This window comes from Rhopilema esculentum, chromosome 12 (assembly GCF_057945365.1).
Source record: "Rhopilema esculentum isolate cy_ngs chromosome 12, ASM5794536v1, whole genome shotgun sequence".
Taxonomy (NCBI): Eukaryota; Metazoa; Cnidaria; class Scyphozoa; order Rhizostomeae; family Rhizostomatidae; genus Rhopilema; species Rhopilema esculentum.
The window spans coordinates 1,598,742-1,613,742 of record NC_142826.1 but is presented as its reverse complement, the minus strand read 5'-3'; the positions used below and the strand labels follow the sequence as shown (position 1 = coordinate 1,613,742).

Genomic DNA, 15,001 nt, shown 5'->3' with positions numbered 1-15,001 from the left:
GCATCAGAGAAACCAAGATAAAGTAAGAATGTCCGCCAATGTTTGAGGAACAAATTGATGTGAAATTATTGAGGAACAAGTTCTTGACACGTCAATTAACAGGGAATCTAGATATGGCCTAGACAAAGTGCATCTTAGACAATGGGTCAATAAGCTCATTTTCTGTTGAATGTTGGGAAAGAAAACGAATAAATCCTTATTTTTTGACTAGACGATTGGTTTTAGGGTAGGCGAAAGTAAACTTTGCGAGTCGTTTAATGCTTCAAAGAAGTATTTTAGCAAATGTCTTTCAACTCTGTACCCTCGTAATGAATGTAAACTCACTCGATTTATTGATTCGGCCTTTCACCAAATGTCTTACTATTTCTGCAAACCTAAAACAGTATATTGGATTTCATTGCATTTTCTATTACATTGTATTTACTGATCATTTACATTGCATTTTCATCATGTTAATATTTCGAAATTTGTTTGTGTTCGATATCTAGAAAGCCGTAGCCGTAGACTTATTTTTTACTATTTTCTATCGTGTATGTTTTGCATGTTGCCTAAACTAACTGCTTTGTTTATTTCTTATTATTCTTTGTTTATTTTTTAGATTATTATCTATGCCATGTTTGCTGCCTTCGGTTATGTAACTGCCAGAAAATATAACATCGCTCAAGAGGATGCTGATAGCTATTGCTTGTTCAGGCGCAGGTCAACCGTGTTTGCTCTGATCTTTTCTCTTACTGGAGCTTCGGTAGGTGAAGTTTTGAACCCAGTGTTGATCAGTAACAATCAACATTGTGATCATCATAAACATTATATCGTGATCACCATATCAAGTCCATCATCAATATTCATCACAATCGTGATATTGTGATCAACATTAAGGTCGCCTCCAATTATCATCACCCTTTATTCTTAGATACAATACCGCATCGCCCTGTGTTCTTAGATACGGTACTCTGTGAAATGACTAGTGTCAAATATTCTGTGAAATGTCAGTGAACTCTGCAGATGGTAAGCCTGGGCTTATTTACAGTAAGCATGTCAACCTGAAGATGAAATCATGTTAAAATTGACTTTTTTATGGCATTTTCTGGGTTTAAGACGCACTGATCCAGCAAGCTACAGTTTCATGTCGTTTGACCTCGCAATCTGCCCAGAATCGTGTTAAGAAACGCTCTGTTTCTGGTGGATTACCTTTAAACCATTCTTCCTGGTGGATTTTGAACAAAAACCAGCGATCAAAAGAGAAACTTGCGTGTATTCTTGCAAGGAATTGTCTGCTTTCAAGGGAAATCCCACACGTTTTATTTAAAATGTTAAGATGCCAAAATGTACCAGATTCCTTCACTGAATGTTGGCTATTTTTCGTGTAAATCTTGCGTGCACACTTTCTTCTCTTTGTTACCAAAACAAAGACCTATTCTTGACTGTTGCAATGGGCTGGATCTCCCCTCGCAGATTTTCGAAGTCGCATTGCGATCGAAGTCGCAGAGCAGCGCAGATTTTAATGTTGCTATTATGGTGGGACATTTTTGTTTATCGGTCTTAGTATTATATGTTGTTTATCATAGGCGTAGACTTGCATTTTTTCCAGGGGGGGGGGGGGGCTCAAAAAATTAATGACAATTCCTAATGGCAGCTGCTATTATCACGTCAGCAAAGATCGCACGTTGCTTTCCTCTGATGCTTCCAGCCTCTCTGAAGGATTGGCTTCGAGTTGGATCTGACCTTATGTTCACAATAATTTCATTCTTTATTTTGCTGTAAACGCAATTATCTAATGCAACAAATCTTATGCGTAAAACCAATAATATAACAAACTAATCTAAAAATTGGTAAAGCACTTACCTATTTTCCAGGGGGGGCTCAGCCCCCCCCCCCCCTCGGTTTTCGTCAGGAGGGGCTGAAGCCCCAGAGCCCCCCTAAGTTTACGCCTATGTTGTTTATATTTATTTTCATTCAAATGCCAAGGTGGTGATAAAAGAACTGAACACGTAAAAAAAACAATGTATTCCAAATTTTTGTGATGAAAATGCTCATACACATAGCATAGGATAGCTCACGTCAAAAAGAATACCTATGGTGTATGTGCCGACACATTCACGATCCATTGCACAAAGTTCTTTTCACTCATGATGCTACATTTAAATATATTATCTTGCGCTTGTCATGTTTTATCTCCAATGAGTCACTTAAACCCTCTCTTCATTGTTTTTATAGCTGTTCGGCATTCATTTATTCGTCTGCAACGATCGCTCTGTTTGCAACGCAGCTCATGCAGTGGCGTCCTGTATACCTGTAAGTCCACAAAAGAAGCAAAAACAGCTTTCGAAATTCAATCGATTTCTTAAACGCTGTCTTTATCTCAGGTTGAATGGCTATGTCATTTATATAACAAATCTCGTGGAAAGGTTATGGAAGGAATGCCTTGGAAAGGAAAGATTAAATTCCCGAGCAGTCTTGGAATCTTCCATTTTCCTAAAATTTCTGTTCCTATAATCTGGTCCAAGATATACATATTTCTGATTTATTTATGATCTCAAACATGCTTTCGATCCTCTATTTCATTTACGTGTATTTTTCAAAATTTCAAATCTGGGTTGCTTATTTCTGAAATTTATGCTCCTTTTTTGTTTGGCTTCAACCTTGCTGTTTGCTTACTTTAATATTTTCATGTTTGTAGATCACATCTTATCTGTTGTTACGAAACGTTCCAACTTGTATACGAACCAGATTTAGTTCGTTTTTGGCTTGGATTGGAAAAATGTCGGTTGAGGTAAATGTTTTTATTAATAATTTTAAACTTCTGCCTATTGACTCTTTATAAATACGTTTTTCAGAGATACACTGTCTAACAATTTTCTAGCAACGCGGCAAAATCTTGGATCTGTAAACCTTTCTATTGCGCATGCGCAATGCTGCATTTTAGATGGCAATTTTTTCCTACTGTTCAACAATATTTTTTTTCATCTCTTGCTTGTTTCATACGTAATCCATCGTCATATAACAAGTATTTCACAAAAGCTTTGAAAAAAATGCCACACAGACACTAAATAATTACGAAAAATTTTATCACCTGTAATTTGTTTCCTCAAATCCTTGTTTGTTTGAAGAAGTGCTACGAAAAGGCTGTGTGAAACACGTAAGGATTAAGTGTTTTTTTAAACTCTTTGATCTTTCACGCGCCCAGAGACTCTTCCCATATAATTATTCATGAAGCTCGGCTTTTCCTCGATTTTTCTTTAGTTTCTCGTTGCCTGCTTGCCTTGCGTGTGAAAAACGTCATTTGTGATATCGCTTTGTTATTCAAACAAACAACCGCTTTTAAAAATATCGCAGAACACAGTTGACCCCAGCTCTGTATAAGGTTATGTCATAAGCTTTGTTATTAACTTCTCTTAGATTCTATCTTTATTTATGCATCGTTAATAAATGGACCTTTGCCGGGCTGAGGTTCCTTAAACCTGCCCGATATCGTAAGATAGGCTATTGAGGAAAAAAGGAATGTATGTTTTTTAACGGAAAAAAAGGATGTATGTTTTTTAACGGAAAAAAGGGATGTATGTTTTTTAACGGAAAAAAGGGATGTATGTTTTTTAACGGACACCAAACATATATATATATAGTTTCAGAATGATTTCTGTCTGTTAGTCAAACTTGTCACAATAAGCCGCATGCGTAATGTGTTTGAAAAACAACCGCATTGTTCTGATATTGGTATAAAAGCATTTTCTGATATTGGTATAAAGCGTGGCCTAAAAATCTTTAAAAGTATCTCAACTACATGAACTTTCTTTAAATATATGGATATTATGAGGATTCATAATGATTGCTCCCCATTTATTGGCTTCTATCCTTAGTTTTTTGTCAATCAGATTGATTCATATTTCATAATCCATTGGCAGAGATATGTTGGTCTGTGTGCCCTGTGGCGATCCGAGTGTGCCCTGTGTCGTAACAGACGAAATGAACACTTCCCATCTATAAAACAATCTGTGTGATGTCTGTAGATCCTAATGAGTGTTTTCATCGTCTCTTCCACAAAATCTTTATTTTTTCCTTATTTTTTTAAATTGGTTGCTTGACTTTGATTTGACACACAATTCTTTGGATCCCAATTTCGGTTGGTCAAGGCTTTGTTTGCTGCTAAATTAAATATTAAGTCTTTGAGGCGTTTTCAATCACGGCTATCGGCTAAAGACACTGTTTATATCGAGTCAAACAATTCAAAAGATACAAGAATACGCAAATCTTTTGTTCAACGGTCAGCTTAATTTCAACTGTAATATCGAAACGTTACGCCTCTCGTTGTCTCTTTAAACTTGTTTGTGCTTTCCGAAATTAACCTAACAGATGATCGAGTGCAGTCATCCCATTATATCACAGTTTGCATTAATTTTAAAGCACCATTTTTAATCAAAATTTTTAATCGATCCTGTTTGTGAAATTAAATTCATTATTTCAACGACCTTGCAGTGATTGATTTGATATGTGCTTCTCAGATTGAAAGGTGTCTTGCTTTTAACTAGTCTGCTTCTCTTTACTATATTCAATTTTCTAAAAGTCAAACTGAATTAATCCTCTTAAACTACCTAAAAGTTATCTATGATTGCCACTCCGTGTTTTTCGTGGACATAATTTTTGAGGATTCTTCTAATAATCAAGCATTAATGTTTAATTTGTCCGAATGATTATTAGAAAAACTGATGTTTCGAGCTGTTTCACGTCATTATACACTCCTGCATCCTCCCACCTTTCTTGATCACCATCAAAGTGCAATTCTCGGCTCACTTTTTACACAGAATAAACGATAAGATTTTCCTTTGCAGCTCCGTGTCATTCCATTGGCTTATTTTCCCGAATGCTTCCCTCCTGCAGCTGCAACCTTGAATTATCTAAGCATTATCATCTTCCTTAATTAGGCATAACCAGACCTGATAAAAAGTAATTAAATCACTTGATCTGAACTCGTTGCTTATTTGCACTCCTTCTGCCTTGTCTCTTCTAACATTTAACCCTGAAACTGTAACCCATATTATCTCCATCTTCGTTTCAGTTGTTTGTGGCACAGTACCATATTTGGCTGGCCTCGGATTCACAGGGCCTGTTAGTATTCATTCCGAATCATTCGATAGTGAATGCCTTGCTAACTACGTTTGTGTTCCTGTGCGTTGTCATGGAGCTGCGTAACATTTCCGAAACACTTTCAGATGCTCTTGTTACAAAGGACGTTCGTATCATGCTACGTAGACTGGTTATTTTTATTCTCATGTTAATGATCATATGGTGGCACAAAAACCACGCTAAAAAACCACTACCAAGCTAGTTGACCAACCTTTTGCACCCTTTCTTTTGAGGCTCATCAGTAGTGTATAGCTAATCCATGTGTTGCTAATATCATTTAAATAGTTGAAACAGCTAATATATTATAGAAAAGCTAATAACTAATGTAAACAGATAACATATATTTCTGTTTTGTTGCTTTCAATTTTCAGCTGACCCCTATTGTCTGTTTAGCTACTGGCCTGTGGGCAGTTTTTTACAAAGTTTTGCCTTTGGTCGCCATTGCAGTTTAAGCCCGTGAACAGAAGGAAATGCTGCACATTATCTGTTGTAAAATATTTGATAACATATCATTGAAACATCTCATGCGAAAATCCTCCCCCATCTCTTCTTGTTTGAAAATATATTTTCATGAAGTGGCAGGGACACGCCCATCCCCTCTCCTTATCTAAGCCAAGATCAATTTTGGCTTGTGCAGTTTTAAAGAAAGATGATCAAGGGTGAAATAAGATCTGTATTTTTGCATTCTTAGAGGGCGTGGCATATGACGATCTTTCTACCCACGCCCCTTTTTTTAACCCAGCTATAGAAGGCAGCTTTTGTCATTATTCGCGGCAGGCTTGATAAAGGGAATACGGATCAAATAGGTTCTACACTAACTCTGATTTTCAAGAATTTAAATAATTGTATATGAATTTTGAATTGTGACTAGAACTTTGTAGATTGTGACAAAAATGAATGCGATTTGTGTCTTTATTCATTATTTGTATTCTTGTTTCACATATTACTGGACACTGTTACGAATTTTGCTATTTACAATGTTACGAAAATCTCTATTAATAAAGGCCTACCAGCTGCCTCTGTTAACTTTTGTGAGCACAGGCATAGAGTGTTATTTTGTCGGAGGGGGGTTTGGGGGGTAGGGTGCAAAGAAAACTACTTAAACTAACAAGGGGCTATTTACAATGTTACGAAAATCTCTATTAATAAAAGCCTACCAGCTGCCTCTGTTAACTTTTGTGAGCACAGGCATAGAGTGTTATTTTGTCGGAGGGGGGGGGAGTAGGGTGCAAAGAAAACTACTTAAACTAACAAGGGGCTATTTTTGCCAATATCATTCTAGGTTTAAAAGTGTGCTTTATTTCATTATCAAATTACAAACAGTTTGAATTGTATTACAACACTTAAAATCAACTGGCATTATGTGAATACACAAAAAGGTGTACTCTGCAAAGTATTATTTCTCTAGTGCACCAGTCCAAGGGGGCAGAGCTTCTTAGAGCTTGATTGCCCCTCCCCTTCTTCACTCTATGCCTATAGCTGCAAGTCTTCTTAATGTCAAACTTTGTAGTTGCACTTAAGTCACATTAGCAAGGATTATACAAGATAAGTTAACTTTGCTCTCTACGATTGCAGGTGCCTAACGAAGGGACTTTTGAACTCTTTACAATAACTCTTAGTGCAATTTTTAACTTAGTTCTGCTTTGGAAAATTAATGGATTCAAAGGGTATTTCTCGGCAGTTGTCGTCACTGATGATTTTTTAATCAATATAAATAAAGTATCTAACAGCCACTAATCATATTGACATTTTTCTTTTATTCATTTCCTGTTGCTGTGGTGATTAGTTGGTATCTCAGACACCCAAACGAGGCTGCGTCGTTACATTTAATAGTGCGATTTTATCGGTAGAAAGACATACTGGCATTTGTATTAGGCTGAATCAACTTAAAAACATAGACAAGGTTGCTTTTATAAAATTTCAGTTTGTAATACGTGCACCATAGCTTTTCGTGTGTCTACCCATACTTACAAAACCTTATGCAAAATAAGCTTTCGCTGTGCGTCCCGTTTACATTTACAATGCACCTTTCTTTTGTGCTGTGTTACTTGCTTGGTATCTTTTTCAATATTTCCCAATATATCGATCTCTCTCCACGATCTACTAAGATTTGATATTCCCTGTCCTCATTTAGCATTTTTTCCATTTTACTATGTCGGTCTTTATATTTGTCTAAATGTCCTGCAATCTGAATCGTGGGTGGCACGACACGGTTTACTTTTGACTCTCAGTCGTTTTGGTGCAAACAAATAATATAAAAAGGCATCAAGCAATGGGGAAGAATAAGGAAAAATAGTGGCCGGAATATAAGCTTGGAATGATTGATACAGTAGAAAACCGCATAGAAGAACCTACATTTTTCAGTTTAGCCTAGTCAGTGTCTTTAACAAAAAGGGGCCTAACGGTCTAGTTGATTCGAACGTGGTCTTTAATTTCATCTTTTTAGATATTCAAGCCTTGTTGCTTCATTTTTTTTATTTATATGTTGACTGTACTGCACCACTGAAATCTGCTCTGAAAATGTAAGTTTAAAGAATTCTAAACCATTTAAATACGACCATTGTTTGAAATTTAGGTTTATAAGGTGTTTATGAAAGTGGCATAAAATATCCCTTTTTGGGTTCAAGTTCTTATGAAAGTAGGTTCTTTAATGAGTTTCACTGTATTGCAGTTTCAAGCAGTGGCGGCGCCAGCTACTGCAGAGTGGGAGAATAATGGGTGTCGCCCATGAGACCACGCCCTATTGGCCTCGTTTCAGTTATTTATATCAGGTCAAATTTCCTTAGGAAATGTGATCTACCCTTACCTAGTGCTTTTTAATCCGTTTTTAGACGAAATATGTAGACCATGTTTCGCCTAAAATGGGGGGGGGGGCATACCACCTCTTGACGCCGCCACTGGTTTCAAGAGATTTTTATTTAGCTTAATGGTGTCTTCGATTGCAAGCCAGTTGTTGTAGTGGGTATCGATATATGGATCCCACTTACTGTTCAAAATAAAGTTTTGCGAGTCAGCCAACCTTTGTGGCCCCTTACAGGAAAAAAATCAACCCGCGTTGAATTTCGTGCCGATTGTGCTAGAAATTCCTCCAATGGAATCTCTACCCAAATCGAGTTTAACACGTTTTTTTAACCCGGGTTGAAGTCTGTTAAGCAAAAGTTTGGTAAACAGATAATCTGTAAGCCCGGTGATTTGTTTAAGCAAAACGAATTATGCCTAAAATTGAAACTCCCATACAAAGGAAAGCAGCGAAATGTACACCAGCGGTATAATCTCAATGGCAAGGGCCGCGCCCTTGGGGACAATGTGGAGGGAATATTGAATAGAAAAAATTTAGTCATCAAATTGTACAACATATCTTGAAAACACAGCGGGAACAAATATCTCCCTTGCATGTTTTCTAATTGGGGGAGGGAATAGTTAATTTATGAAACTACGGGAATGGAAAGATATAGGCCTATAACCAGAAGTCACTGGGTTTAAATTTTGTAGTCGATAGCTAGGTAAGGGAGTTTTTTGCGATTTTTGTTTTTCAGACACAACGATGAATGATTTTGTGGCTCAACAATCATTTACTGAAGGGCCAAAAAATTGCTGTTTCTTTCAACAGATTCTCAAAATGGCTCAGCATTTTCCCAAGTTTGTTAGGCCCGTACCTGTACTGAAAACATGTGTTTCAACAGGTTGTAGATTTTGCCTTTTCGATGCTGTCCTTGAATAATTTACAAATGTAACTATACAATGATTTCCATGCTTTCTCGACGTCTCTTGTCCACAATCCAGCTGGTGTCAAGTCTCTGACCGTTTCGATAATTGCAGCCCCCATAAGCTGGAAAATCAAATTCTTGCATCAGGACACTACTTGCGATACATATTGGCTGTTTTGTAAATCAACAACTAATAAGCTGGTTTTGTAATAATAACCGAAATAGCGATAAATTCCTTGTTTATATTTGGATATCATTGATATCTAAACTACTGTTATTTCAGGCCAACGTAAGCAAAGCGAACAATTCTCTAAAGCCCTGTTTAGGATTGTTTACAAATCTACAGCTGTACATTTCCCATTTCACCGTTTATAATGTTTCTTAAAATATATCAAGTTACAGGGCCGTAAATCGAATTAGGGGGGGGGGGGGTCAGCAGAGCAAATAAATATAAAGTGTGCGGTGGGGTCATGGCACCACAAGCAATTTATGATATGTGTTATGGAAACAGTTTGAGGGGTAAACGACATAGAAAACAAAAATCAAGTTCATTGGACACTTGCTAGGAATTTTTCAGCTCTATAGAAGGTACTTACAGTTATTCCTTAGGATGTGACTTTCATAAAATTTGAGTAGAAGGAACCACCATGGCTGGGTCCGATGCGAAAGAAAATTTTTAAAATCATATTTCTAAAAATGGATCTCCCAGACCAAGTATAACAAAATTCCAAACCTCTTAGGATAGACAATTCGACGTTTCTGAGAAGAACACAGGTTCTTGTTTCTTGGGAGAAATTGGGTAGGGGAAGAGTCATGCAAAAACTCTAGTGACAGAGGTTGAGAGGGGGGAAAAGTGTGATCTTTGGCTTAGAGTGCATATTTTCTGTAGTTGCTTTTCTCGCAATGTTGACTACAAAGAATCGCAATACAGAAATTATCAGCTTTTTCAAAACGTGTGCTTTCTATTCAAGAGAAAGCTTTTTTCTGAAGCAATATAGGATAAAAAATAAGGATATATCTACAAAAGCATATTCGAGCTCAAAAAGAGAATTTCTTAATAACATTGAGGCTGGGCAAAATTCATATTATTCTAGTAATAAAGAGTGCAGTCATTGCCCCTCTCTTTATTAAATGCAAAGGTACTTCTTTATTGGTGTAGTACTTTTTTAAAGGGGTTTATTAAAGGGGTGACTGGTGCATAAGATATTTGGGGCGATTTTCTCTTTGAGCACAGTCATAAAAAATGGACGACTCGCACTTGACACCATGACATGGTGGCTGAGGTTTGTTGCAATAATACAGAAAAACTCAGTTTAGTTCTAACCCAGCTACCATGAATTCCTTTCTTTAAAAGAAAATTACGATAATTTCTGAAACAAAATCATTTGCTCCAGATTTTTTTTGGGGGGGGGGGGGCGGCAACACAAGTTATATATTCACATGCAAAGACTGTGGTGCTATCCGCGTATTTATAGTTTGCTGTCCCTTTGAAAATGTCATCAACGGAAATTTCAAGTAAAGGAGGCACCAGGAGAAACCCTGAATTCATATTTACTTAGTGTGAGCATAACTAAACGTGATAATAGCAAGATTGATTCAACCAATCTTAAAGAGCATGAAAAGATCCTTTGTCGCACATTATCTTCATATTGGTTAACGTAAGCTTATCTTGAGGTGTCTATAAAAGGGAAGAATAAATCAGAATTAGTTAGAAATAGCAAACTGCTTACATACCTCCATGTCGTTATCCGACATTTTGTCAATGTGTTTGTATCCTATGCTCTCTATCTTTTCAATGAAAGCAAGTCCGTCATCAATCGAGTCTATAGCAAGGTTGAATGCAAAGGACAATTTTCTTGGGTGCCCTTTTAGCAAATGCCAACTTTTCATTTCTTCTAGATCATCCATACTTTTGAATTCAGGAAATTTGTTGATCAGTTCGGGGCGCTTCAAGAAGACACTATGGAAAATCAAAGGAAACGATTATTAAATTGACCGGTAGAAATGATGAATAAAAATGCATCACAATATTTTATGATGTCTTCAATCATTACCAATACTTAAAAATAACTTTTTTAGTTAAAGTATAGTCGGTACTTTGCTAATTGATAGTCGATAATCTGTCTCGTTGAATCGAGTATAGCTCACCTTGTCCGGCCCTGCCTCGAACAGAATCTTGACAATCGTATGAAAATGGAAATTATGATGCATTGCTACGCCCAGAACCGTAACTACCTGTGTTATTTGGGGAGGGGACAGCGTGAATGTTTGTGGTGACTGGTGGTGTGTTTTTTAGTTAGTGCTGATTTATTGCCGTAAGCGTTTCTCTAGTAAATTTTGTAGATTTATGAAAAAACCTTTGTTTCCAATCAACAATCTCTTTTGTTCCTCAAACAATGGCGCCCCCCTCTAATGTTTATATCTTTCCTACGGTGCGGGCCAGCCAACGTCAAAAACAGCGATGAATATATAGCTAATTGGCGTTCTTTTGCCTTCTTTTGATCACCTTCTTTTGCCCCCTATGCCTTCTTTTGATCACCTTCTTTTGCCCCCTATGCCTTCTTTTGATCACCTTCTTTTGCCCCCTATGCCTTCTTTTGATTACCCTGGCTCCTAGAGCATCAGTTGCAAAGGTTAATCCTCTTGATCAGCTTTACTTCAACAATACGTCCATATCAAGCTGTTAAGGAGTTTAAATTGCTACACTTTTTCAATATTTCAGCTTTGCTATGAAATTTCCTGTAGCTTTTGAAGTTAATGATCTTAAATTGAAACTACCGATCCTTCTGTCCTATAATCCCAAGAGTTTCGAAAATCGAATGCTGCTTTTTTTAAATGTGAGGGCATTTATCATCACTTCTTCTCTGCTTTAAAGAATTAGTCCAAAATTGTAGAGAATATTTCCTAATATATGATAGGATATGTGATTCTTCTTTGTGATATTTTACTGTAATATGTACTGTCAAAACTTTAAGAACACTAGCGCCAGTTCTCTATACCAAATTCAGTCATCTCCTTTCTACCATATTACAAATCAGTCATTTTGAAGGCTGTTTCTTCTTTTAAACTCTCAAGGAGTTTGTTCATTCCATACTTGAAGGGGCATTTAGCACTTGACCGCTGTTGTGATGCATACCCAGTCACGGGATATAAAAAATCATCGCCAAAAAGGAATTTTTCACTCTCCTCCTACTTTTGTTTGCGACAAGCTTTGCCTCCAAATTCTCGGAGGAGAATATTCCTTTGACAAAATTTCATCAAAACTCTTTGAATTTTCAACATCTGTCCAAAACATGACTTTCTTCAACACAGCTCACGCCTACGGTAATTTTCAGCGCGGAAAGCGGCAAATATCAGTGCTGCTATTCAGATGCTGTTACACATAAGAGAGAACAATTTGTTGCATAATATTTTCATTGGAAAATACTACAAGCCTACTTCCCAAAAATTTCAGTTGTTTGAAGACGTTATATTACTTTCACTTTACTTAGTGTCTTTGGAAACCAAGAATGTATGCAGTCATCATTGCAATATAAGACAAAGCAAGAAAAGGATTTTGAATTATGAGAAAACTACAAAATGCGTAAACAAGACAGCTAGGATTTCCTCAGGTTTCTTCTCCTGCACTTTTTCTTCTTATGGAAATCGTTACTTTAAAAAGCTTGATATCCAAGGAATGCAGAAGATTTGAGACTATTGGCTTTCCTAAACCTCTCCTATTGATCCCTGATGTGTTTGTGAGAAACTCTTCTTTGCTAACGAGGTCATTGCAGATAACACGTTTTATCTCACGCTATCATCAGGCCGTTCTTGTTTTGAACTCTTGTCTTTTTAATCATTGTTTATGCCAATGGTGTGCAAATGGTGTTGTTAAAAGTAACAATCGAAGCCGAAACCATACTACACTTGTCATTTTTCAGTTTGTTGCCTTAAGTTACTATTTGTTCGAATTAACTTCTTTATTTGTGTCAATAATGTACTTTAGTAATAAACGCCTGGTTATTTGAACTTTTAAGGGGAAGTGAAATTGATTTAACAGTCGTTGGCCTAAAGTGGGATGTTTTTGAAAGACCTATCTTCGTTTTTGAACGACTCAAGGAAGATGTAAAATAACCAGGCAGTAGAAATTCGAACGTAAACTGAACAGTTCGTCGTACTCTGCTGCTCATGATGTGAAACCTAATAAAGTGTCCGCGACAAAGAGCATATGCTTCTTGCACTGGCCGTGACAATCTTATTAATTCTGACGAAAGTTGATAGCATAGCACCTATTGATAGCCTTATTTTCTTATTTATATAAGGAACGGATGATGAGCGTAATTAAAAAATTTGCCGGAAACCATGAATATGTACCGATCACGGTGTCCTGGTTGCTCTCTGATCTGGCCTGCGTACAGATTTTTCTGCTTCCTATTTTTCGTTGAGTTGGATTTCCTTGGCCCATTCAACTCATGCACGTGGACTTGGAGCCGAAAAATGAATATTTGATACCATTCAACGCGAAATAGGTGACAGTAGATTATGCATGGAAACTTCCTTTGCCTCTCCATGCTTGAACCTTTACTCAAATGAGCTATTGAAATTATTTCAATAATATTTTTACATATTGTTTGACAGAAAGACGCGAGGTTAATTCATTCGAATGAAATTTTTGCAATAAGGCTTGTAGGCCGAAATGGCCCATCGCCAACACAATTACTATATTTACAAGTTAACATAATTACAAATTAACAAACGAATTTAATCGCTTACCAATGACAAAAATAATTTCAACATTGCTCATTCGACAATAGTTTGAGTCATCTTAAGTGATAAGTATGGCTCCAGCAGTGATTTCAAAAACGTAACATTTGTGAATGAATGAAAAATTCCAAAATAAAAAGAGTCAAAAAAGAGGTTTTTACTTCATTCAACCCTGCTCGTTTTTAAATGAATTTTATTGACAAAAATACAAGAAAGCAATTCAGTGCAAATCCAGTAGCTTGCAAATACCTATGTGAAATCTACTTTTAGTTCAAAATAACTAGGCGCTTAAAGGTCAAAGAAGTCTTTCATTATATTGTAAGGCAGACTTCTGTTATTTTACAGTTTGAGAGTTTAACGCCTGATGAGTGTTATGCTAAAAAGCTGCATAACAAAGGTTTGTTTTTAGTTAGTGCTGACTTATTGCCGTAAACGTTAGCCCTTTAAAGCATGCGTTTCTCTAGTAAATGTAAAACTTAAAAATATTCACGTTGTCCTTAAAAAAGAAGAAAGAAATTACCTTTGAAAGAGTCCAACACCGAATTCAACTTGCTTTGCCTCGAGCTGCCTCCAGCTAGACTTCAGCAAGTATTTATCGTAAACAGAAATGGGAAATGTTATCGGCTCGATTTTTTGCTTCATTTTCTTGCGAGCTACGGTCGCTCTCGACACAGCTATGCCCATGGCTTCCTTTTAGCCAGTTGCAAGCAGCGACTTTGCTTTGCTGTCCGACTAAAACTTGATCACATACTGAACTGCTGCGAGATTCACGGATTTGTGAGAAAGAGCGTGTTTACAAGCAGATGTACGCTAGTCACGAGGCTTCGTATAAATAAAATATATATCACGCCTCGGTCCAGAGGCTCCCATTTTTTCACGCACTGGGCAAACCAACTCTCCCAAATATTCTTTAGACTTAGTGGCTTCAACTAAACAGTCGCAGATGAAAAGATTACACTCAGCTTATTGTAGGAGTAGATGGGGAACCCATCATTTGTTTAGATCAATGGAAGCTGTTCGGTTGGACGCTTTCCGAATCACTGGAGGGAAGAAGAATACGACATTGTAATAAGCTTGGTTTTTAAATTCCGCCACAGAATAGAGGAAGGGCTGAAGTGAAACTCTCCTCGGCCCTTTGCTTTTTTTCAAAGCGCGGAGTTCTCATCTGGTTAACCTTGATTTAGGGAAAGAATGTCAGACAAACGATGTGGCCATACTTTGGCTGCAAAAAACAGCTGGTAAGCTGCAATCCGCGAGAAAGGGCATCCTTCGCAATTTGCATAACAAATTTGCTATGAGTGAGCTTGCCCGATGGCCAACTTGGGTAGCCTCGTTTACATTCGCATGTGCGCTGGCAGAATTGTCGAATATTTATGAATGAAGTTTCCCTTCTGTAAGAAAAAAAACCTCGCTTCATAAAAAAATCCAATCCT

At 37.0% G+C, this 15,001-nt stretch overlaps 2 protein-coding genes across 2 annotated transcripts in view; one reads left to right on the top strand and one right to left on the bottom strand.

Annotated features, from left to right (window-relative positions):
• The window catches only part of LOC135681389 (N-acetylneuraminate (7)9-O-acetyltransferase), a 32,039-nt gene extending 26,002 nt beyond the window's left edge, over window positions 1-6,037 (top strand). The window contains exons 21-24 of the mRNA XM_065195839.2: window positions 599-742; window positions 2,215-2,292; window positions 2,678-2,770; window positions 5,051-6,037. Coding sequence (XP_065051911.2) covers window positions 599-742; window positions 2,215-2,292; window positions 2,678-2,770; window positions 5,051-5,320 — 585 coding nt within the window. The 3' untranslated portion in view covers window positions 5,321-6,037. The remainder of the gene's footprint in view (window positions 1-598; window positions 743-2,214; window positions 2,293-2,677; window positions 2,771-5,050) is intronic.
• Window positions 5,814-14,544, bottom strand: LOC135681395 (cytoglobin-1). Its single transcript, XM_065195850.2, has 3 exons — window positions 14,089-14,544; window positions 10,560-10,785; window positions 5,814-8,947 (listed from the first exon to the last, which is right to left on the bottom strand). Exons 1-3 carry the CDS (start codon window positions 14,250-14,252, stop codon window positions 8,795-8,797), a joined length of 543 nt encoding a protein of 180 aa, XP_065051922.1. The 5' UTR covers window positions 14,253-14,544; the 3' UTR covers window positions 5,814-8,794.
• Between the last annotated feature and the right edge of the window lie 457 nt (window positions 14,545-15,001).